This window comes from Typha latifolia, chromosome 10 (assembly GCF_019914945.1).
Source record: "Typha latifolia isolate L0001 chromosome 10, TyphaL0001v2, whole genome shotgun sequence".
Taxonomy (NCBI): domain Eukaryota; kingdom Viridiplantae; phylum Streptophyta; class Magnoliopsida; order Poales; family Typhaceae; genus Typha; species Typha latifolia.
Genome location: NC_133095.1, coordinates 9,581,515 through 9,605,837, shown reverse-complemented (window position 1 = coordinate 9,605,837; position 24,323 = coordinate 9,581,515). Strand labels below are relative to the sequence as shown.

At 38.2% G+C, this 24,323-nt stretch overlaps 2 protein-coding genes across 2 annotated transcripts; one reads left to right on the top strand and one right to left on the bottom strand.

Annotated features, from left to right (window-relative positions):
• The first annotated feature begins 14,622 nt into the window (after nucleotides 1–14,622).
• Nucleotides 14,623–17,369, top strand: LOC140795993 (pre-mRNA-splicing factor ATP-dependent RNA helicase DEAH7-like). Its single transcript, XM_073148832.1, has 2 exons — nucleotides 14,623–14,883; nucleotides 16,131–17,369. The coding sequence occupies exons 1-2, from the start codon at nucleotides 14,623–14,625 to the stop codon at nucleotides 17,367–17,369; spliced, it is 1,500 nt and encodes a 499-aa protein (XP_073004933.1).
• Nucleotides 17,370–21,514: 4,145 nt separating this feature from the next.
• On the bottom strand, nucleotides 21,515–21,994 carry LOC140795992 (uncharacterized). The gene has a single exon (XM_073148831.1). It carries the CDS (start codon nucleotides 21,992–21,994, stop codon nucleotides 21,515–21,517), a length of 480 nt encoding a protein of 159 aa, XP_073004932.1.
• Between the last annotated feature and the right edge of the window lie 2,329 nt (nucleotides 21,995–24,323).

Sequence of the window (24,323 nt, the reverse complement as noted above, 5' to 3'; positions counted from 1 at the left end):
GATTTAAACTTTTTTTTATCATTTTATGATTATTGTGTAGGTATGATAGGAAAGATCATACCACAATGTTTGATGGTGATAATTCATATTTTGGTGATGACTCGCACGTTATTCAAATAAGGAAAGCAAAGTTGGCCAACGACGTAAATAAGTTTGCTAAATAAGTTTTAAATTTGGTGCCATAAATAAGTTTTAAATCGTTTATAATCCTTGATAAAATTTGTGTGAAAAATGGGAATGCTAACTCTCACGTTATTCAAATAAGAAAAACAAAGCTTGCGGTGTACTGATTTATTATAATCTATCCATCTCTAAGTAAATTATGGTGGGAATTAGGAAGTACCGCAGTACTCGAGAGGTGGAGTTTCGTCATAGAGAGATTGAAGGAGAGTAGCGTCGCCGAAGAGAGAGCGGAGAGAACGGGGCATCAAATGTTTGAGAGGGGTAGAACGAAATGGGTGGGTAGAAAACGGGTGAGATTAAATTTGACCCAACACGATTTAAAACTTATTTATGTCACTTTTTTATTATTGTGTAGGTATGATAGGAAAGATCATACCACAATATTTGATGGTGATAATTCATATTTTGGTGATGAGTCATCTTATCAAAAGAAAACGGTAGAATTAGCAAAGAAGCTAGTTATTATTCTTCTTTCCCTCTTTATTGAGAGAATCTATGTGAAAAATTGGAATGCTAACTCGCACGTTATTCAAATAAGGAAAGCAAAGCTGGCCGCTGGACTGATTTATTATAATGTATCCATCTCTAACAAAATTATGGAGGGAATTTGGAAGTACCGCAGTAGTCGAGATGGGGGAGAGTCATCGTAGACAGATTGAGGGGGAGTAGCTGAAAAGAGAGGGAGGAGTACGGGTCACCAAATTTTTGTAAGGCGGAGAACGAAATGGGTGGACAGAAAATGGGTCAAATTAAATTTGACCCAACACGATTTAAATCTTATTTTTGTCACTTTATAATTATTGTGTAGGTATGATGGGAAATATCATACCACAATGTTTGATGGTGATAATTTATATTTTGGTGATGAATAATGTTATCAAAAGAAAAAGGCAGAATTAGCAAAGAAGCTTGTTATTATTCTTCTTTCACTTTTTATTGAAAGAATCTATGTGAAAAATGGAATGCTAACTCAAATGTTATTCAAATAAGGAAAGCAAAGTTGGCCGGGTGACTAATTTAACTTAGTAGTCGAGAGGGGGAGCGTCATCGTAGACAGATTGAGGGGTAGTAGCTGAAGAGAGGGGGGAGAACGGGGCACCAAATTTTGGAAAAAGGAGAAATGATACGATTCGGACTTCACCGACGTCGTCTCGAGTTTGGATTTACCTTAGGATAAGATTGAGTTTTAGGATAAGATTGAGTTTTAGGATAAGATTGTGTTTTAGGATAAGATTGAGTTGTTGGTTAGCCTATAAAAGTATGTGTAGGGCAACCAAAATTAGGAATTGAATATTGAGAATTGAGTTTGCCTTGCCTCCTTCATCTTCTTCGCTCCCGTTCCCTCAATCTCCCCGGCGACGCCGCTTCTAATCTCCCTCGACAGGCCAATCACCCTAGTCCCTTAGGAGTGGCCCTCTTCTCCCCCTTCTTCCAATTTATCCATCGCTATCCCTAACTTTTCCATCATCCATAACCCTTCCACCATCACTTTTACACCGGTGCCACCCCATCAACACCGGCCCTCCACAATCCACCATTACCCAGATTTCGTGCCTTCATCCACGGAATCCAAAAACAGAGTATCCTGATGTTCGTCTACTAAACGAACGATATCTCGAGATCCCCAACTCCGATTCGCCTGAAACTAGATCCGTTGGAAAGCTCTTTTCCGGGTCTACAACATATCAAAATTTCACAGTGATCCAACGGCGGGATATTTCGGGATCTTATCTTAAAGTTCTGTGCAAGATCGTAACAATCTGGTATCAGAGCCATAGCACCAAAAGAGGGTTCGTATCAAGCTGGTATCAGAGCCTATAGCCGAGGAAGGATCGTATCAAGAAACAAATGGCTGGGTAGAAAACGAGTCATCACTCAACACGATTTAAACTTTTTTTATCATTTTATAATTATTGTGTAGGTATGATAGGAAAAATCATACCACAAATTTTGATGGTGATAATTCATATTTTGGTGATGAGTCATATTATGAAAAGAAAAAGGCAAAATTTGTAAAGAAGTTAGTTATTAATCTTATTTGCTTCTTCTAAGATAAAAATGAATATACTCGTTTATAATCCTTGATAAAATTTGTGTGAAAAATGGGAATGCTAACTCCACGTTATTCAAATAAGAAAAGGAAAGCTTGCGCTGGACTGATTTATTATAATCTATCCATCTCTAAGTAAATTATGGTGGGAATTAGGAATTACCGTAGGCATCAAATGTTTGAGAGGGGGAACGAAATGGGTGGGTAGAAAATGGGTTAGATTAAATTTGACCTTATTTATGTTACTTAGCAAAGAAATTGGTTATTATTATTCTTTCCCTTTTTATTTAGAGAATCTATGTGAAAAATGGACTGATTTATTATAATGTATCCATCTCTAACTAAATTATGGAGGGAATTTGGACCGCAGTAGTCGAGAGGGGAGCGTCGTAGTAGACAGAGGGGGAATAGCTGAAGAGAGAGGGGGGAGTACGGGGCACCAAATTTTTGAGATGGAGAGAAGGAAATGGGTGTGCACAAAATGGGTCAGATTAAATTTGACCCAACACAATTTAAATTTTATTTATGTCAATTTATGATTATTGTGTAGGTATGATGGGAAAGGTCATACCACAATGTTTGATGGTGATAATTCATATTGTGGTGATGAGTAACGTTGTGAAAAGAAAAAGGCACAATTAGCAAAGAAGTTGGTTATTATTTTTCTTTCACTCTTTATTTAAAGAATCTATGTGAAAAAACTAACTTGCACGTTATTTAAATAAGGAAAGAAGTACCACAGTAGTCGAGAGGGGAGAGCGTCGTCATAGACAGATTGAGGGAGAGTAGCTAAAGAGCACCAAATTTTTGAGACAGGGAGAACGAAAGAGCTGGGCAGAAAACGGGTCAAATTAAATCTGACTCAACACGATTTAAAACTTTTTCTCGTCTATGATTATTTTGGTGATGAGTTATCTTATGAAAAGAAAAGGACAAAATTTATAAAGAAGTTAGTTATTATTTTTATTTTCCTCTTCGAAGATAAAAATGAATAGACTCGTTTATAATCCTTGATAAAATTTGTGTGAAAAATGGGAATGCTAACTCCCATGTTATTCAAATAAGAAAAGCAAAGCTTGCGCTGGACTGATTTATTATAATCTATCCATCTCTAAGTAAATTATGGTGGAAATTAGGAAGTACCACACTACTCGAGAGGGGGAGTTTCGTCACGGGGAGTAAAGAGAGAGCGGGGAGAACGGTGCATCAAATGTTTGAGAGTGGGATAACGAAATGGGTGGGTAGAAAACGGGTGAGATTAAATTTGACCCAACACGATTTAAAACTTATTTATGGCACTTTTTGATTATTATGTAGGTAATGATAGGAAAGATCATACCACAATATTTGATGGTGATAATTCATATTTTGGTGATGACTCGCACGTTATTCAAATAAGGAAAGCAAAGTTGGCCACTTGACTGATTTATTATAATGTATCCATCTCTAACTAAATTATGGAGGGAATTTAGAAGTACCGTAGTCGAGAGGGGGGAGAGTCGTCGTAGACAGATTGAGAGGGTGTAGCTGAAAGAGAGGGAAGAGTACGGGTCACCAAATTTTTGAGAGGGGGAGAAAGAAATGGGTGGACAGAAAATGGGTCAGATTAAATTTGACCCAACACGATTTAAATCTTATTTATGTCAATTTATGATTATTGTGTAGGTATGATGGGAAAGATCATACCGCAGTTTGATGGTGATAATTCATATTTTGGTGATGAGTAATGTTATCAAAAGAAAAAGGCAGAATTAGCAAAGAAGCTGGTTATTAGTCTTCTTTCACTTGAAAGAATCTATGTGAAAAATGGGAATGCTAACTCAAATGTTATTGAAATAAGGAAAGCAAAGTTGGCCGGGGACTAATTTAACTTAGTAGTCGAGAGGGGGGAGCGTCATCGTAGACAGATTGAGGGGAGTAGCTGAAGAGAGGGGGGAGAACGGGGCACCAAATTTTGGAGAACAGGAGAAACAAATGGCTGGGCAGAAAACGGGTCATCACTCAACACGATTTAAATTTTTTTTTATCATTTTATGATTATTGTGTAGGTATGATAGGAAAAATCATACCACAATGTTTGATGGTGATAATTCATATTTTGGTGATGAGTCATCTTATGAAAAGAAAAAGGCAAAATTTGTAAAGAAGTTAGTTATTATTATTATTTTCCTCTTCGAAGATAAAAATGAATAGACTCGTTTATAATCCTTGATAAAATTTGTGTGAAAAATAGGAATGCTAACTCTCACGTTATTCAAATAAGAAAAGCAAAGCTTGCGGTGGACTGATTTATTATAATCTATCCATCTCTAAGTAAATTATGGTGGGAATTAGGAAGTACCGCAGTACTCGAGAGGGGGAGTTTCGTCATAGAGAGATTGAGGGGAGTAGCGTCGCCGAAGAGAGAGCGGGGAGAACGGGGCATCAAATGTTTGAGAGTGGGAGAACAAAATGGGTGGGTAGAAAACGGGTTAGATTAAATTTGACCAAACACGATTTAAAACTTATTTGTTTCACTTTTTGATTATTGTGTAGCTATGATAGGAAAGATCATACCACAATATTTAATGGTGATAATTCAAATTTGGTGATGAGTCATTTTATCAAAAGAAAAAGGTAGAATTAGCAAAGAAACTAGTTATTATTATAATTTTCCTTTTTATTGAGAGAATCTATGTGAAAAATGGGAATGCTAACTTTATTGAAATAAGGAAAGTAAAGTTAGCTGCTGGACTGATTTATTATAATGTATCCATCTCTAACTAAATTATGGAGGGAATTTGTGAGTACTGCAGTAGTCGAGAGGGGGAGAGTCGTCGTAGACAGATTGAGTGGGAGTAGTTGAAGAGAGGGGGGAGAAGGGGGCACCAAATTTTGGAGAAAAGGAGAAACAAATGGCTGGGCAGAAAACTGGTCATCACTCAACACGATTTAAACTTTTTTTTTATCATTTTATGATTATTGTGTAGGTATGATAGGAAAGATTATACCACAATGTTGGTGATAATTCATATTTTGGTGATGAGTATCCTCTTCCAAGATAAAAATGTATAGACTCCTCTATAATCTATAATCCGTAAGAGAATATGTTTGAAACATTGGAATGCTAACTCTCACGTTATTCAAATAAGGAAAGCAAAGCTAGCCGCTGGACTCGCTGGACTAATTTATTATAATCTATCGATCTCTAACTAAATTATGGTGGAATTAGGAAGTAACACAGTAGTCGAGAAGAGGGAGCGTCGAGATTGAGGGGAGCAGCATGGCAGAAGAGTGAGGTTGAGAACGGGGCACCAAATTTTTGAGAGAGGGAGAACAAAAATGGTGGGTAGAAAACAGGTTAGATTAAATCTGAACCAACACAATTTAAAATTTTATTTATGTCACTTTATGATTATTCTGTAGGTGTGATAGGAAAGATCATACCACAATGTTTGATGGTGATAATTCATATTTTGGTGATAAGTCATCTTATCAAAATAAAAAGGCAGAATTTGCAAAGAAATTGGTTATTATTCTTATTTTACTCTTCCAAGATAAAAATGAATAGACTCCTCTATAATCTTTGATAGAATTTGTGTGAAAAATTGGAATGCTAACTTCCACGTTATTCAAATAAGGAAAGCAAAGCTGGTCGTTGGACTGATTTATTATAATCTATCCATCTCTAACTAAATTATGAAGTGAATTAGGAGCATCGTCGTAGAGAGATTAAGGGGGAGTAGTGTCGAAGAGAGAGGCACGAAATTTTTGAGAGGGAGAGAACGAAAGGGGTGGGCAGAAAACGGGTTAGATTAAATCTGACCCAACACGATTTAAAACTTATTTATGTCATTTTATGATTATTGTGTAGGTATGATAGGAAAAATCATACCACAATGTTTGATAGTGATAATCCATATAGTTAAAAATGCCGAATTAGCAAAGAAGTTGGTTATTGTTCTTTTTTTCCTCTTCGAAGATAAAAATGAATAGACTTTTCTATAATCTTTGAGGGAATTTTTGTGAAAAATGGGAATGCTATCTCCCACGTTCTTCAAATAAAGATAGCAAAGCTGGCCACTGGACTAATTTATTATAATCTATCAATTTAGTGAGAATTAGGAATTACTGCAGTCGAGAGGTGGGGAGTATCTCTAACTAAATTATAGTGGGAATTAGGAATTACTGCAGTCGAGAGGTGGGGCGTGTGTCGTAAAGAGATAGGGAGAGAACTGGGCACCAAATTTATGGGTCAGATTAAATTTGACTACACGATTTAAAACTTATTTATGTCACTTTATGATTATTGTGTAGGTATGACAGGAAAGATCATACCACAATGTTTGATAGTGATAATTCATATTTTGGTGATGAGTCATCTTATCAAAAGAAAAAGGCAAAATTTGCAAAGAAGTTGGTTATTATTCTTATTTCCCTCTTTCAAGATTAAAATGAATAGAATGCTCTAGAATACCTTATTCAAATAAGGAAAGCAAAGCTGGCCGCTGGATTGATTTATTATAATTTATCTATCTCTAACTAAATTATGGTAGAAATTGGGAAGTACCGCGGTAGTCGAGAGGAAGGAGCGTCGTCGTATTGAGATTGAGGGGAGCAGCGTCGCCGAAGAGAGAGGGGGAAGAACTGGGCACCAAATTTTTGAGTGGGGAAAACGAAAGTGATAAAATGGGTCAGATTAAATTTGATCCAACATGATTTAAAACTTTTTTTATTTCACTTTATGATTATTATGTATGTATGATAGGGAAGATCATACCACAATATTTTATGGTGATAATTTATATTTTGGTGATGAGTAGTCTTATCAAAAGATAATGGCAGAATTAGCAACGAAGCTGGTAATTATTATTGTTTTCCTATTCCAACATAAGAATTAATAGATTCGTCTATTATCCTATAATCCCGGAGAAAATATCTATGAGAACATTGGGAATGCTCCAACAAAATTAAAGAGGGAATTGGGAAATAGGTCATCGTCGAGAGAGAGGGGCGAGCAGTTTCGCTGACGAGAAGGGGAAGAACGAGGCACGATATTTTTTAGAGGATGGAAGATGATACCAATGCTGATAATTCATATTTTGGTGATGAGTATCTTATCAAAAGAAGCTGGTTATTATTTTTCTTTCCCTCTTCGAACATAAAAATGAATAAACTACTCTATAATCTTTGAGAGAATTTGTGTGAGAATATTAGGAATGCTAACTCCCCCGTTATTCAAATAATGAAATCAAAGCTGGCCTCCGAACTAATTTATTATTATCTATCGGTCTCTCAGCTTTGGTCTCCGGACTAATTTATTATTATCTATCGGTCTCTAACTAAATTAAGGAGGGAATTAAGTTAATATGGTTGCATTAGTTAGTATCTTGACATATCGGAATCTAGTCTCCATCACTTCCATATGAGGATTTATTGGTAAATAAAATCAGCAGCAGCTTAGATGACTATGCCCATTTTTTATTTCCATAGGACATACGGTAGCTATATTATTATGGAAAGAGCTTATTTTTTTTTCAGTATCTTGAATTAAAGAAAACTAGAAATCCGGTATTGTTTGGCGTCTGATTTAGAGAGACTTGTGCAACTCTAAAATTTTGTCACTGGTTATGTAGGGTTTGTTTTGGTCATGGATTAATCATAGTTTGACACAGAATGAACCTTCTAGGCATGATATATTTATTTTCAATACTATTGTCTTGCAGACACAAAGCCTTCTTTCCTATATGGAAGGGTTGTATATACGAAGCAAGAGGAACCTGTAATGCCACTAAAAGATCCCACATCAGATATGGCTATAATATCACGTAAAAGTTCTAAATAAGTCACATTAACGCTTTTGAGAGCTTACGGGATCAAAACTTGGTGATATTTTGGGCATCGAGAAGACAGCGGAACAAGTACTTGTAGCATCATAATTGCTGAAACTTTTATGAAGCAATAATATTTGCTAAAATTTACATTTGAGCTGATGTTATTTTTTACACTTCAAAATTATCAAGTTGATGCATATATTGCAGTAGTAGGTGAAGAGGGTGAAGTTGATTTTAAAGAGGAAGCAAAATTTGCCGAACATATAAAAGTCAAAGGTGAAATAGTCAGTGAGTTTGCAAAGTTAAAATCTCTTGCACAATAAATGCAGTATCTCCCAATATACTTTGTGCGTGAGGAGTTGTTGCAGGTTAGCACTTGCCTTAGAGACTTGTCCTACATTCATAACACTTTTGACTTTTATTGTCTTTGCTTATCTCTGTATACTTTCATTTTTTCTGTGCTTTTATTTGTATATTGGGCGATATCTCCCAATATATTGTGTCCGTGAGGAATTGTTGCAGGTTAGCATTTCCCATAGAGACTTGTCTTACATGCATAACACTTTTGAGTTTTATTCTCTTTGTTGTTCTCTTTATATTTTCTTTTTCAGTGCTTCGGTTGGTAAAGCTATAAAAGGTGATTAACTGAGAAAACTTCTGTGAAGAATAGGAAATGAAAACCCATTGATCTGCTTCTTGTGTCAAACTATGAGAACTTTATAAAATAATGCTGAAATTTGCTCTTGCAGATTTGACAATGATGTATTATGCTTAGGGACTTTTAGCTTTACCTTTTTATACATGTATAATATATTAATATGTGTTCTTTCAGTGAAAGTATTATCAGCAGATGGTTCCTATATGGTCCAACAATGATTGATATAATATAATTATCTGTTGTTACCCTCCAGCTTGTATTACAATTTTCAATTTCATTGTGCATTCTTTGAGCTCTTTGCCTATACATGCTGGAGATATGTTAACTTTTCTTTTAATTAAATGCTACCTTCTCTCTCTCTCTCTCTCTCTCTCTCTCTCTCTCTCTCTCTCTCTCTCACTCTCTTTCTCTTCATGTGGGGGAATCAAAAGTTTCTATTTGGAATGTGACTAAGGTGACCTACCATTTGGCTGTATAGGTGTGTACTCAGGCTCCTCTCTTTCCTGAACTTTTCTCCTTCAGCACTATTAGCACAAACATCTGGCAGGTCTATGCCAGGTCTTCAGCTTGCCTTCTCAATTTCTACTGGTATTCTATAGACAATAATATCTAATAGAACCTTTGGTGATAATATCAGGTTCTTATTAAGTTTAAAAGGTTGAATAATTTCCATTTACTATGTCTGGCCACGTTGACCATTTTACGTGAAATTAGCAGGACTGAGAGATTTTCTTTTACTTTAGTATGCTCCAAAACTGAAGGCTGTTCTAATTTGCTATATGTCATGTTCTGGCACAATTAATGTAAACTTGAATGAAGTCTAAGACTCTAAGTTAATAAGGTTGGCTTGGGTTGGGACAATCCATTTCAGCCTAATTGACTTAAACCTGGTATGTCCTTTTTTCTTTGAAGACAATTTTGACATAACCCAATGAACTATTATACTAATTTGAATTATGGATAACAGCAGTTGATAGAGCACAGATGACAACAGTCTAGTACAGATGATCTTGACATTTTCTCTCTCTATCCGGTATCTTCTCCCTTTCTTAATGGTAAGTTTATTAGCACACAGGGCCATGTCAGTCAGCATGCATCGTGGCAGTTGACACACGCAATGCCATCCAACAATTGGCAGGAGATGCTCTATTTGGACAAATATCCTTGATTTCCTCCACTTGGTTTTCTCAAATTTAAAGTCCGTGCATTGTAGTTGTTCTCAAAAGTGAATGTTTTTTTTGGGTTAGTTACACTTAGCACCCTCAAATTATCATCATTTTTTGTATACAAACTTTTTTTTACCACATAGGTCTTCTAACCTAAAATAATTATTAATTCAGTGAGTCTATGTAGTTACTTTTTTTTTCCTTAATTGAGGAGTCTGCGTGGATTTTTTTTATTTTCAGTTTAAGGGTTCTATGTGGAAAATAAAAAAAATTAGGAAGTGTATGTGAAAAAAACGTAATAACACAGAAAACTAAGTGTAATTGTCCCTTTTTTCAATTAATATAGAGGAAATTTTATTGCTTAATTATGGCGGTCACAAGAAACTTAGTTGAGGTCGGAGAGCAAAAGTTGCAGAAGTGGAGTGGAGACAACCCCTGCTCAGTATAACTATATCCCAAAATCCTACCTGTAACTAATAAGTTGATTTATGGCTTCCTAAAAAACTTTACAGATCTTACGATTTTGGTATTATTTGATAAGAGAACATATATAATTAACCGTGGAGTCAATAGACTATAAAGGTGTGTGAACTTCATTAAGAATATTGATCAACAACAAAGAAACCATTTGGATTCAAATCTTGGTAAGAAAATTATTCTTCATAACTGTAACAAGTCCATGTAGGAACCCAGCTTATGCTGTGAGAGTTGAGTGAAATTTTCTACACTGATGTCCTGCAATTTAGCTTGCTGAGCTACAAAACCCACTCCTACTGGGTCTGCTGGCCAAATGAATGACCTGTCTGCTCGACCCACTCAAGTGGAGGTGGCTCCCAACGGATGAGAGGGGAAATTTTGATTAGTTAGATTTTATGACTTTACCCAAAGGTCTTAAACCTTTCGGGAAAGATCCTCTATGTTGTTAAACAGAGCATCGTTCTTATGCTTCCAAATCTGCCAGTGTAGGACATTACGAGGAGCACAAAGAAGTGTCTTTTGCTCACTCGAAAGACCACCATCCTTTCTATTATGAACTAGATCTGAAATAATTTGGACATAAGAAAATTATTAAATTTTTTTAAGTGGTAACTTCACGAGTTAGAGATCTTTTGGCTTAAGTTTCATGTGATTCCGAGGTCGAGGCAAAAAGTATAATCGAAATAGTGGATGAAGATCTGAATCAAACAGATTGCTAATTATCCAATGTTGCGGTAGTCGTCGGAAGGTGGTAGACAGCCAAGTGTGGTGATGGACGATTGTATGGTTAGGTGACTCGTGGAGAAAGATGGTGGATAGGGTTTGAAACCTTAGGAGAGTTCTATGGTTAAGATCTACTCTTACAAAGATAAAAACGATCTAATGGCTATGATAAAAGATAGAGACAAATAATAAAAATAGCTAAATTCAAAACTCATTTCACAATGATAATTAACCTATGATATTTTCTATTTATAAGAGTAAATTCATAGCAGGTCGGATCCAATTTGCATATTGGGTTTACATCTGATTTATTTAAAATTTAAAATAATAAGCAAATTAACTAACTCGATTTGACTAACTCAACCTATGTGGTCGGATTGTATCAATCCAGCATACTTTCGACACCTTGTCTTCAATGTGATTAGAAATAATTCACCCACCGGCCTAGCTCGCGTCATGATCGACCTTCATGTAGATTTTGACACGACCCGTAAAAGGAATCCTGACCGGCCAGGCATCTCAATATACTTGAGATACACGAAGCCTTATCAATACTTTCTACGTGTATGATGGCAAAATAAATAAATAAAATGAAAATCTGCTTGATTAAATTTAAACTAATTACAATAAACATAAAATAAAGTTAATGTTTTATAGTCTCTAAACGAAATAAATAAAACTTCTAATCTAAAGCATAAAATCCAAAAGAGTGGAAAAGTAAATTGGTGAATCCTAAGTGGAGGTGGAGTCCGGATATATCTCGCTCAGTCGCCCCGCTGACTATTACCTTAAATGGATAAATAAATACAAAAAATAGAATTCATGAGCCAACAACTATAGCTCAGTGAGTGGAATCCACTCGAAAACCAAATAAATTCTACATTATATTAATGCCTAAAAAGATTAAACTAAAAGCAACAATATCCATAACAATATGCAATAGGCATGCTCTCTAAATAATAACAATGATAACAATAGAGAGAGTCATAACTTGTAACCTTGCATGTTTTCAAGACATTAACATCTTTGCAATATTTATACTGTCATATGCCTCAATGGGTCTAAACCCTGTGGATCCACATCAACTAGAAGTCACCTCGAGATGACGTTCAGGACTTTTCTTCATAGCTGTTCCGATTAGGGTCATCAGATAGTATCACCTTGTGATCAACACACTCTGTCTTTTCCTCTAATCATTGAGAAAAGTAAGAGTCACCTAGGAAATTTTCTCATTCATCATAAGACTGTTCTTTAACACCGTCAGAGTCACCTAAGAAAGTCACCGCAGTGATCTAATTTAGGAATTTCCCTTGGACTTCCAAATAGACTTGAGTCACCATGGAAAATCGCAAGCGATTTATACCGGGACTATTCTCTAAGTCGTACCAATACTAGTCTCATTTTTTTCTTTTCACAAATTTCAATATTTGCACGAAGTATGGTGATGCACTGAGTATAATGATTAAATGCACACAGAAAATATAATAATTAAATTTTTACACGTATGGATAAAATAAATAGATTCGCACACAGGAATTGTAATAATTAAATTTTTGCACGTAAGGAGTGAAATAAATAATTTGCACATAGAAAATTTACATAGTCTGACAAAGGTACGAAATATAATAAATTAAATATGTGAGTGAACCTACTCACCTGAGTCTAGGCAAGACAACCGAAATCTCAAATCTCTAGCTCACGTACTAAAAATCACCACCTTAAATAATAAATAATAATAAAATTCTTTTAATTTGAATAATATCAATATGTTTAAAATTTAAAAAAACTAAAAAGAACTAAAATGGGTTTAATTACCCATTGGATTGGGCTGGGCTAATGCTGGCCCGGCCCAATTCAAAAAAATAACCAATTGGGCTGGGCCAAGGCTCAACCAAAATTAATTGGGTTGGCCTGCGGGCTAACCCGAGCCCACCCAAATAAACGGTTCGGTTCGGGTCAGGTTTTTGGATTCGAAATCCAACCCGAACCCGAACCCAAAATTTAATAGAAAAGGGGTTGGCTCGGGTTTAACCCGAGCCAACCAACCCGTTCTTCTTTCTCGCGCCCAACGTGAGGAAGGGAGGAATCGAGGGAGAGAGAATGGCCGCTGGCGACGGTTCACAACCAGCTCCCTCCCTCCCTCCCTCCTCTCTCTCTCTCTCTCTCTCTCTCTCTCTCTCTCTCTCTCTCTCTCTCTCTCTCTCTCTCTCTCTCTCTTCGTCGTTCTCACGTGGTGGAGAACCCACCACCAACGGCAGATGCCGAGGCCGACATCGATTGGAGCCACGAGGGATCCCTAGAAGATATTACCGACATCGGGCTTGGAGCAAGAAGCTTCCCGTGACGATGCCGTTGTGACCCGAAGCCGCCGACCGACCTGATTCGTCGGTGAAGCCGAAATCCCAAATTAGGTATTTTCGATTTACCCCTTTAAATTTAAATTAAACTAGAGGGATGAGAGAGGGCTCATCGGGGAGGAGTGTGGTGGTCCCAAATTTCCTTCGACGATGCTCCGGCGATTCGATTCCACGGCGACAACTCCGACGGTGAGAAAAGAAAGAAAACGATGGAGGATAAGAAGGCCCAGGTTAAGGAAAGAGAGAGGACTAGGGTTAAATTTATAGATTAGAAAAGGATCAAATCTAATCCGATTCGGATTAGATGAAATCTCTTTTTTTCTTTTTTTTCTTTTTTTTCTGCGCCTCGTCGCGTGCCGAAGAAGGAGAGGGGAGGGGCTGCATGTGCAGAGCACGTGCACCCTCCTCTCTCAACCCCTAAATTTTTTTTTTGATTCTAACAGATTTGGCTCAGTTAGCTGACGCGGGCCCATGGGCCCATGTAAATTTGGCTCAATTTGCTGACTCGAGCTCATTCTCGGGCCTTAAGTCATGCTCATAGGTTCCCAACTGGTTCATATAAAGTGATCGAGCCGGTTTGCAAAAATTTAGCATGCGTCAAGATACGTGCAGTTTATCTCTCTCACCCAATAGACCAAATCTGAACCCTAGGGCTGAAAATATTTTTCTGCCTAGGGTGCTGCCACAGGCTGCATGGGTGCTGGTGGTAGTTGGGCAAGGTTATTGGCCGGTGGTAGCCAAAGTCTAGTGGTGGAGCGACTCGATCTACTATAGCGGAGGCCATAAAGAGTAACTGGTGGGCCCACCGGCCCCTAGTGGCTGCGGTTGGTGGCCATACCCCTATTGCACTAGATTTGAGGAAGCGAAGAGGCTGTCGGAAGCCACCTTGATATGGCTTGTCTCGAGCAATATCACTGTGAACGTGACCGTCAGCAACTGCGATGGCTACCACTAGGTGGCAGTCGAGCTGGAGAGGCTAGATGTGGCCATAAGTGGCCGCAGAAGGGCTAGACTCGAGGCTAGGAATTGCGAGTTTGCTACAGTCAAGAGGATTGTTAACGATGGCGTTTTAGCCAATGCTGGTGTGAATGGTGACTATGGATCGGGTGTGGCAGGTCCAAGGAAGTTTTTGCCTAGATCGTTGTTGATGAAAAACTAGGATTTTGGCCTTTGTTTTCCACTGTAGTTAGGGAAGATGGTGATGGGACCGTCGCTGGAGGCTATTGCCAGGATCACGTCGACAGCTAGGAGGGTCTACAGAGGTGGCAGGGACTCCAATAAGGCTAGAGGTGGTGCTTTGGCTATGGTTTGGGCTGGCTCTTCTCTTCCCTCATGGGTTGAGTTTGTCTCATCGTGGAGGACGGGTTTCAACATGGTTGGCGACACCAATGGTGCATGGGGGTTCGCAAAGGTGGCCGGGGACTCGGTTGTGGCCAAAGAAAGAGTTGTGGTCGATGTTTGAGGCTTCATTCCACCTTTCTCATGGATTAAGATTAATGGCTAAGATGGTGGAGGTTACATAGTGGCCAACAACGTTGGCGGCATAGGGAGGTTGTGCTGGGTCATGAGGGCTGCTGCTAAGGCTTTGCCTTTTCGATCCTCTTGGTGCTCTTGGCAGCAGATCTGGCGGCCTCCTTAGAAAATTCTTTAAAAAATGCCTTCATGCACGCCGGTCGCTCATCATCGACGATGGCTGGTGGTGGTAGTGGCATCAAAACTTCCATTGGGATGAAGATGAGTTCTTAGTCTACCATGGCACGATCTCTCTTGGGTTAGCTTTGGATCGCATGTTCACTATCGTTCAAGAAACATTGACTTTGATACCACTATTACGAACCAGATTTGGACCGATCTATTCATAAGAAATTTATGATATTTTTATGGATGGTAACCTAGTGAGTTAAGGATCTTTTGGCTTTAGTCTCACATGAATACGATGTTGAGGTGAAAAGATTTAATCAAAATAATGGAGGAACATTAGAACTGAACAAATTGATAGTTATCTGATATGATGACAGTCGTCGGAGGGTGGCAGACAGCCGTAAGGCAGGGAGGCTTGTGGAGGAAGATGATAGCTAGGATTTGAAAGTTTGAGAGAGTTCTATAGTTAAGATCTACTCTTACGAAGATAAAGACGATCTAATGGTTACGATAAAAGATAAAGTTGAATATTGAAATTGGTTAAACTCAATAATCATTCATAATGATAATTAACTCATGAACTCTCCTATTTATAGGAGTAGATTCATAGCGGGTCGGATTCAATTTGTCTCATTGGGCTTATATTCTCTTTATTTGAAATTTAAACCAGTAAGCAAATCTAACTAACTCAACTCGACTCGACTGACTGACTCAACCTATGTGGTCGAATTGTTTCACTTCTTGACCCGATCCCCCTTATCTAGAAAAAATTTGGAACTGAACTTGGCATTTTTTCTATGAAATCAGGGTTTATACTTTATGTTATTCTTATATTTTCTTTTCCTGTTCCATTTATGATTCTTGCAAACTGTACTCTTCATGTTGCTTAAAATGTAAGACTTGATTCAAGTTAATAATTAAGCTCTTTTTGTGCAGAATATTAGATGGTAGTGTTGTTGAGCTGGATTCTAGGCTTATTGTAGTTTTTGTGCTTCTTTATCAGAATGCAAGTGCTTGGTTGCACCTTTTAGCCTAACTTCTGGTGCTCATACTATTATCTAGGTGGTACGTGAAAATCAGGTAATTGTTGTTGTTGGGGAAACGGGTTCTGGGAAGACCTACAATCCAAGGATGGGCATGGATGCTCTCCAAGTGTTTCCAATCAGCCGAGCAGCTGCAGACCAACGTGCTGGACGGGCAGGAAGAACTGGCCCTGGGACATGTTATAGGCTGTTTACAGAGTCGGCCTACCAAAATGAGATGCTACCCGATCCTGTTCCAGAGATCCAAAGGACCAATCTGGGAAATGTTGTATTGTTACTCAAGTCTCTAAAGGTTGAAAACATTTTGGATTTTGACTTCATGGACCCACCTCCACAGGAAAACATTCTCAACTCTATGTACCAGCTCTGGGTGCTGGGTGCCTTGAATAATGTTGGTGCCCTCACAGAGATTGGCAGGAAAATGGTGGAGTTCCCGTTGGATCCAACACTTGCCAAGATGTTATTGATGGGGGAACAGCTCGATTGCATCAATGAAGTGCTGACAATTGTCTCTATGCTTTCAGTGCCATCAGTGTTTTTCCGGCCAAAGGATCGAGTAGAGGAGAGTGATGCAGCAAGGGAGAAATTCTTCGTCCCAGAATCGGACCACTTAACACTTCTCAATGTTTACCAGCAATGGAAGGCAAATCAATATCACGGAGATTGGTGCAATGATCACTTTTTACATGTTAAAGGGCTTCGAAAGGCAAGAGAAGTAAGGTCTCAGCTGCTAGACATACTGAAGTCCCTGAAGATTCCTATGACTTCATGTGGGATGGAATGGGATGTAGTGCGGAAGGCAATTTGTTCTGCATATTTTCACAACGCTGCTAGGTTGAAAGGCGTCGGTGAGTATGTGAATTGCCGGAACGGGATGCCATGTCAACTGCATCCCAGCAGTGCCCTCTATGAACTCGGATACACTCCAGACTATGTCGTTTATCACGAGCTTATTCTAACAACCAAGGAGTACATGCAATGTGTCACCGCAGTCGAGCCGCATTGGCTTGCAGAATTAGGCCCAATGTTCTTCTCTGTTAAGGATTCGGACACATCTTTGCTTGAACATAAGAAGAAACAAAGAGAAGAAAAGACAGCAATGGAGGAGGAAATGGAGAATCTGAGGAAAGAGCAAGCTGAAACTGAAAGGGTAAGTAGGAAGAGAGAACGTGAGAAGAGAGTGAAGCAGCAGCAACAAGTCGCGATGCCAGGTTTGAAGAAGGGATCTAATCTTAGACCCAAAAAGTTTAGTTTGTAGATAACTTGATTGTCTTTTCAGATCAGGATGAGAAGATCCATATTAATAGAGCCACAGATGCCATTTACTCTTGTTGCATAAAATATATGTACTCTTAATAGTTTTTGCTCTAATATGATGCTATATCACATTAGAAGAAGAGACAAACAAGAGGCTATAGAATGTAGAGATGTTCAATAGCAACTGAGAGCTTATAAGAAACTGTACCATAGATTTTAGCTGCCATGACTGTAATATAACTCGAAGATTCAAAGGAAACACGGAGATGGAGTTGATCCAACTTAAGAGTAATCACCATATAATATAACTTGGGCTTTGCATGATTACTCAGCTCAACCTCTGCAGTACGTAGTTGCAATAATAAAATATATTTCTATTGGTATTAAGTTTAAGAGTGTGGTACATTTTAGTAAATAAAGTTCCTAAGAAAAATTAAAGGAAGAAAGAAGAAACACTCTACAGCTATGCACCTTCTGTCACCTTGCCGTCCGTTTTTTTTCTTCAATTGAAAAACAGTCACATGAAGTGCTTATGACTTATGACTTATTTTAAGCTTTGTTATCCGAGTTTTTTTTGACAAGACTAGCACTGTTTGAAATTAAATTTACCAAAATGAAATATCTCCCAAACTTATTATCAAAAATGGTCAAATTAACAATAGCTCTACTGAAAATGCTTATAAGTATAGCGTTTTACTATTTCAGGTAAAACCCTGAACTTTTCAGCGTTTTTCTTCCTAGTGGAAACGCTAAACATTTAAGCATTTATCTATATTAACCGGATTAATGAGTTGGTTAAATGTTGGAGTTAAGCATTAAAGAAACGTTGTCCAGATTAACTTTATCCCTACTTCATACGCTAAACATTTTGGCATTTTACCTTTCAAAATGAAATGCTGATTAGATAAGTGTCTTCCATATTTCAGCGTTATCCTTGAAAAGTGAACTATAAAGCATAAAACACTGAACTTCTTAACGTTTTATATGGGTTATAAAATGCTAAAAAGTTCAGCGTCTTATGACTCGCACAATGGACTATGGACTGTTTCGGAATATTTGATTACACCATACCTAAGCACAAATTATCATTCTCATGAATAGCCAAAAAAAACACTATGACTTACTCAACTCTTAGTATAGACTGACCTGACCGATTATAATCAAGCGCAATACAACTTTTTTATACAAATGCACAATTACAAAAGAAAATTTATAAATAAATAATTATTAGAAAACTTCCAAACTCATGACTACGAAACAATTATTAGTCAACTCTAAAGGAAAACATATTCAAACAGATTTATAATAATAAAGACATTTTAGTGATAGTATAACATCTACATATAATTAAGGATCCACAAAACACATGTAAAACCAGTAAATTCACATCAAACTATATTGAAAGTAAAACCACTAAATAACATATATTTACATTAAAATATTTCAAGTTTCTAAAATAATTATCTATCCTCTTGGTACATAAAATCGTAAATGTTGTGGTTTCTATATCTGCTGGTTGCTCTACTGTAGTGTGCTCTCTGATTGGCTCCTTTTTAGTGGCCTCCTCTATAGTCTGTTCCTCTCTAGTCGGCTCCTTTATGGCTTGCTCTACAGTAGATGTCCCTCTCTCTCTCCCTTAACCTCTTGTTCTACCTCTACCTCTAACTACAGGAGGTGGTAATGGTTGATGCTCTATAGGAGCTGACATTGGTTTATGCATCACTATAAGAGAAGCATATAAATGTCGCGACTCATCATCAACCATCTTCAATGCACTAGCACACATGTCAACAATTGTGCTCATTGATGCTCAACCACCATTGCTACTCCATGCGGCAAGTGCATCTGAGTCTTGATAGTGAATATTGGATAAAGTATGAACTTACACCAAATATTAAGTAGTTAGTTAATATTTTTGATAAATCTCAAACCTTTTAGGATATTACAATTTATACTAAATGTACCACAGCCTCAATAGTCATGTTAGAGGACGAAAATCACATGTATGATGTCACGACCCGAAATAGGAATCATAGCCGGCCATGCACCTCAATATGCTTGAGATACACGAAGCCTTATAATACTTCCCAAGTGTACGATGGCAAAAATAAATAAATGAAGAAGATCTGCTTTATAAAATTTAAACTAATTGCAATAATTATAAAACAATGTCATTGTTTTTGAGTCTCTAAACAAAATAAATTTAACTTCTAATCTAAAGCATAAAATCCAAAAGAGCAAAAAAATAAATAGGTGGATCCTAAGTGGAGGTGGAGTCCGGGTACGTCTCGCTCAATCGCCACGCTGACTATTACCTGAGATAGATAAATAAATAAAAAAACAAATCCATGAGCCAACAACTATAGCTCAGTGAGTGGAATCCACTCGAAAATCAAATAAATTCTAAATTATATTAATGTTGAATAAAATTAAATTAAATCAATAATATTCATAACAATTTGCAATATTTGTATTGTCATATGTTTCAATGGGTCTATACCCTGTGGATCCACATCAACTAGAAGTCACCTCGAGATGACGCTCGGGACTTTTCTTCATAGCTGATTCGGTTAGGGTCATTAGAGGGTATCACTATGTGATCAACACACTCTGTCTTTTTCACTAACCGTTGAGAGAAGTTAGAGTCACCTAGGAAATTTCTCATTCATCCTAGGACTGTTCCCTAACCCTGCTAGAGTCACCTAAGAAAATCACCGCAGTGATCTGATTTAGGACTTTCCCCTAGACTTCCAGATAGACTTGAGTCATCATGGAAAACCGTAAGTGATTTATACCGGGACTGTTCTCTAAGTCGTACTAATACTAGTCTCATTTCTCTTTTCATTAAAATTTAATATTTGCACAAGGTATGGCGATGCACTGAGTATAATGATTAAATGTACACAGAAAGTGTAACAATTAATTTTGCACGCAAGGATGAAATAAATAAATTTGCACACAGAAAATTTTATGGTCTAACAAGGTACGAAATATAATAATAAAAAAAATATGTGAGTGAACCCACTCACCTAAGTCTAGGCAAGACAACTGAATCTCAAATCCCTAGTTCACGTGCTAAAAATCACCACCTTTAATAATAAATAACAATAACATTTTTAAATAAAAAAATATTAAAAGTTTTCTACAATTCAACTCAAAAATTAATAATTTGGCCCGAAATAAGCCCAAATCAGTTGGGCTGGGCTCTAGTTGGCCCGCAGCCCACCCAACCAATACTTAAATGGATTGGGCCCAAGGCCCAATCCAATTAACTAATGGAATCGGGTCAGGTTCCTTGGATTCGGATCCAACCCGATCCGAATACAAAAACATAAAGGGAGAAGGCCAGACTCGGGTTAGCCGAGTCTGCCTTCTCCAAACCGAAGGGAATCGAAGGGCGAGAGAGAGAAAGAGTCCATCGGTGACCGCCGCCGTCGGCGGTTACTAGCCACACCCTAAGCTCCCCCGCCACAATCGTGGCCACAGCAAACACATGAGGTGGAGGAGAAGTTGCCGACGACGACCACACTCCAACTCATGGTCTATAGTGATTTGAGCCACGAGGGCTCTCCAACAAGGCAACCATGGCGCAAGGCCAACGGCTTGGAGCTCTTGAGCACGAGCAGCAGCAGCCCGAAGCCGCCAGTCAGCCTGATTTGCCGATGAAGCCGCAAAACCCAATTTAGGTATTTTTATTTTACCTTATTAAACTTTAATTAAAATTGAGGGGTGGGAGAGAGCTTACCAAGGAGTCACGTGGTGGTCTCCGATGGCTCCAGCAGGCCGATTTCACCGCGTGACTTCGACGATGAGAAAGAAGAAAGCGAAAGAGGAGAGAAATAAGAGAGAAGGAGGCTGAGGGGGTTCAGGAGAGAGAGAGAGAGAGAATTAGGGTTTAATTTATAGGTTAAAAGAAAAAATCCAAATCTAATCTGATTCATATTATACGAGATTTTTCGCTGTGCCTCGTCGCATGCCGGAGAGGGAGAGAGGAGGGGGTTGCACGTGCAGAGCACGTGCACCCTCCTCTCTCAAACTTTTTTTCTCCGGTTCTCACAACTATTCCCAATAAAAAAAATTTCGTCCCCAAAATTAAAATTAATTTAATAAAAAGATAAAGTAATACCGTAATAGTCGCTATGAAGATTAAGGAAATATCTCCGGATGTTTTTCCCTCATTTCATCTTCACGCTCCCAAGTTGCTTCTTCCGGCTTGTGGTTTTGCCATAAAATCTTCACAAAAGAGATTACCCTATTGCGAAGAGTTATTTGTTGAGTCTCTAAAATTTCCACAGGTTGCTCCTCATAAGATAGATTTTCTCGAATCTCCAAAGGCTCGAAGTCGATCACATGGTCTGCACTAGGCACATACTTTCTCAACATGGACACATGGAAGACATTATGTACCTTAGCTAACCTAGATGGCAATGCTATTTGGTATGCCACCTCTCCAATGCGCTCTAACACCTCAAAAGGCCCAATAAAGCGATGACTCAGCTTGCCTTTCTTACCAAACCTGATTAATCCTTTCAAAGGTGACACCTTTAGGAAAACCATGTTGCCCACTTGAAAATCAAGGTTTCTTCTCCGGTTATCAGCATTGTCACGACCCAAAATAGGAATCATGACCGGCCATGCATCTCAATATGCTTGAGATGCACGAAGCCTTATTAATACTCTCTAAGTGTACAATGGCAAAATAAATAAATAAATAAGAATGTGCTATATTAAATTTTATAACTAATTGCAATAAAAATATAAAACAATGTTAATGTTTTTGAGTCTCTAAACTAAATAAATAAAATGTCTAATCTAAAGCATAAAGTCAAAAGAGCGGAAAGGTAAATAGGTGAATCCTAAGTGGAGGTGGAGTCCGGGTACATCTCGCTCAGTCGCCCCGCTGACTCTTACTTGAAATAAATAAACAAATACAAAAAACAAAAAAAACCCGTGAGCCAACAACTATAGCTCAGTGAGTGGAATTCATTCACTAACCTAATAAATTTTAATTCATATTAATATTGAATAAATTAAACTAAAATCAACAATATCCATCATAATATGCAATAGGCATGCTCTCTAAATAATAACAATGATAACAATAGAGAGAGATGTTACTACTTGTAACCTTGCATGTTTTCAACATATTAACATCTTTTAATATTTATACTGTCATATGTCTCAATGGGTCTAAACCTTGTGGATCCACATCAACTAGAAGTCACCTCGAGATGACACTCGAGACTTTTCTTTATAGCTGATCCGGTTAGGGTCATCAGAGGGTATCACCCTGTGATCAACACACTGTCTTTTCCTCTAACCGTTGAGAGAAGTTAGAGTCACATAGGAAATTTTCTCATTTTTTTCTAGGACTGTTCCCTAACCTTGCCAGAGTCACCTAAGAAAGTCACCGTAGTGATCTAATTTAGGACTTTCCCCTAGACTTTCAGATAAACTTGAGTCACTACGGAAAATCACAAACGATTTATACCGGGACTATTCTTTAAGTCATATCAATACTAGTCTCATTTTTCTTTTCACAAATTTCAATATTAGCACGAAGTAAGGTGATGCACTGAATATAATAATTAAATGTACACAGAAAATAAAACAATTAAATTTTCGCACGTACGAATGAAATAAATAGACTTGGACACAGAAATTGCAACAATTTATTTTTTACACATGAGGGTGAAATAAATAATTTGCACACAGAAAATTTACATGGTCTGACAAAAATACGAAATATAATAAAATAAACACGTGAGTGAACCCACTCACCTGAGTCTAGGCAAGACAACCGAAACCTCAAATCTCTAGCTCACGTACTAGAATTCACCACCTTAAATAATAAATAATATTCAAAATTTTAATTTGAATAATAATAATATTTTTAAAATTTAAAAACCAAAAATAACTAAAATGGGTTTAAAATTACCCATTGGATTGGGCCGGGCCAGCAGCCCGGCCCAATCCAAAAGACATCAACTAAATCAGATTAGGCCGAGGCCCAGCCGAATTAATTGAATTGGGCTCGGGCTAACCAGCAGCCCACCAACTTAAGTGGTTCGGTTCGGGTTTGTGGATCCGAAATCCAAACCCGAACCGAACCCGACTTAAAAAAAGGAAAAGGTGGTTGGCTCGGGTTTCACCCGAGCCCAGCCAACCCTTTTCTTCCCCCCTCGCGACCGACGCGAGAAGATGACTGAGGGAGAGGGTGACCGCCGGCGACCCCTTCACGACTACCTTCAACCTCTCCTCACCCTCTCACCCTTCCTCTATCGTCCTCACGAGGTGGAGGAGGACTCATCACCGACGGCCGACGCGGAATCCAACGCTGATCAGAGCCACAAGGGCCCCGTAGAAGACATCTCCGACACTAGGCTCGGAGCACGAAGCCTCTGGTGACGATGCGGTTGCGACTCGAAGCCGCCGGCCGGCCAGATTTGCCGACGAGGCCGAATTCCGCAAATTAGGTATTTCGGATTTACCTATTTAATTTTAAATTAAACTAGAGGGATGAGAGACCGGAGAGGAGTGTGGTGGTTCCAATTTTCTCCGGCGACGCTCCGGTTGGCCGATTCCACGGCGACGACTCCGATAGTGAGGAAGAAGCGAAAGAAGGGAGGAAGGAGAGAGAGAAGAGGGCTGGGGGTTGAAGAGAGAGAGGATTAGGGCTAATTTATAGATTAGAAGAGGATTAAATCTAATCTGATTCGGATTAGATGAAATCCCCCCTTATCAGCCTCGACGCGTGCTGGAGAGGGAGAGGGGAGGGGCTGCACGTGCAGAGCACGTGCACCCTCCTCTTTCAACCCTTTTTTTTATTTTTATTTTTTATTATGGTTTTGACAAGCATAGCTCTTTTGATGGCTTTGAGCTGTAAGAAGCTTTTCCTTGATTTTAATGATTTTTCTGAGTGGCATCTTGTACTATATCTGGTCCCAACAACTGT

What these genes read in the sequence shown, in the direction of transcription:
- LOC140795993 (XM_073148832.1), top strand. Translation starts at nt 14,623, where the DNA reads ATGGTGATGGGACCGTCGCTGGAGGCTATTGCCAGGATCACGTCGACA. An exon ending in AAGAAAGAGTTGTGGTCGAT is followed by an intron (nt 14,884 to 16,130) that starts GTTTGAGGCTTC and finishes ACTATTATCTAG; the next exon opens with GTGGTACGTGAAAATCAGGT.
- LOC140795992 (XM_073148831.1), bottom strand. Translation starts at nt 21,994, where the DNA reads ATGATTCCTATTTTGGGTCGTGACAATGCTGATAACCGGAGAAGAAAC.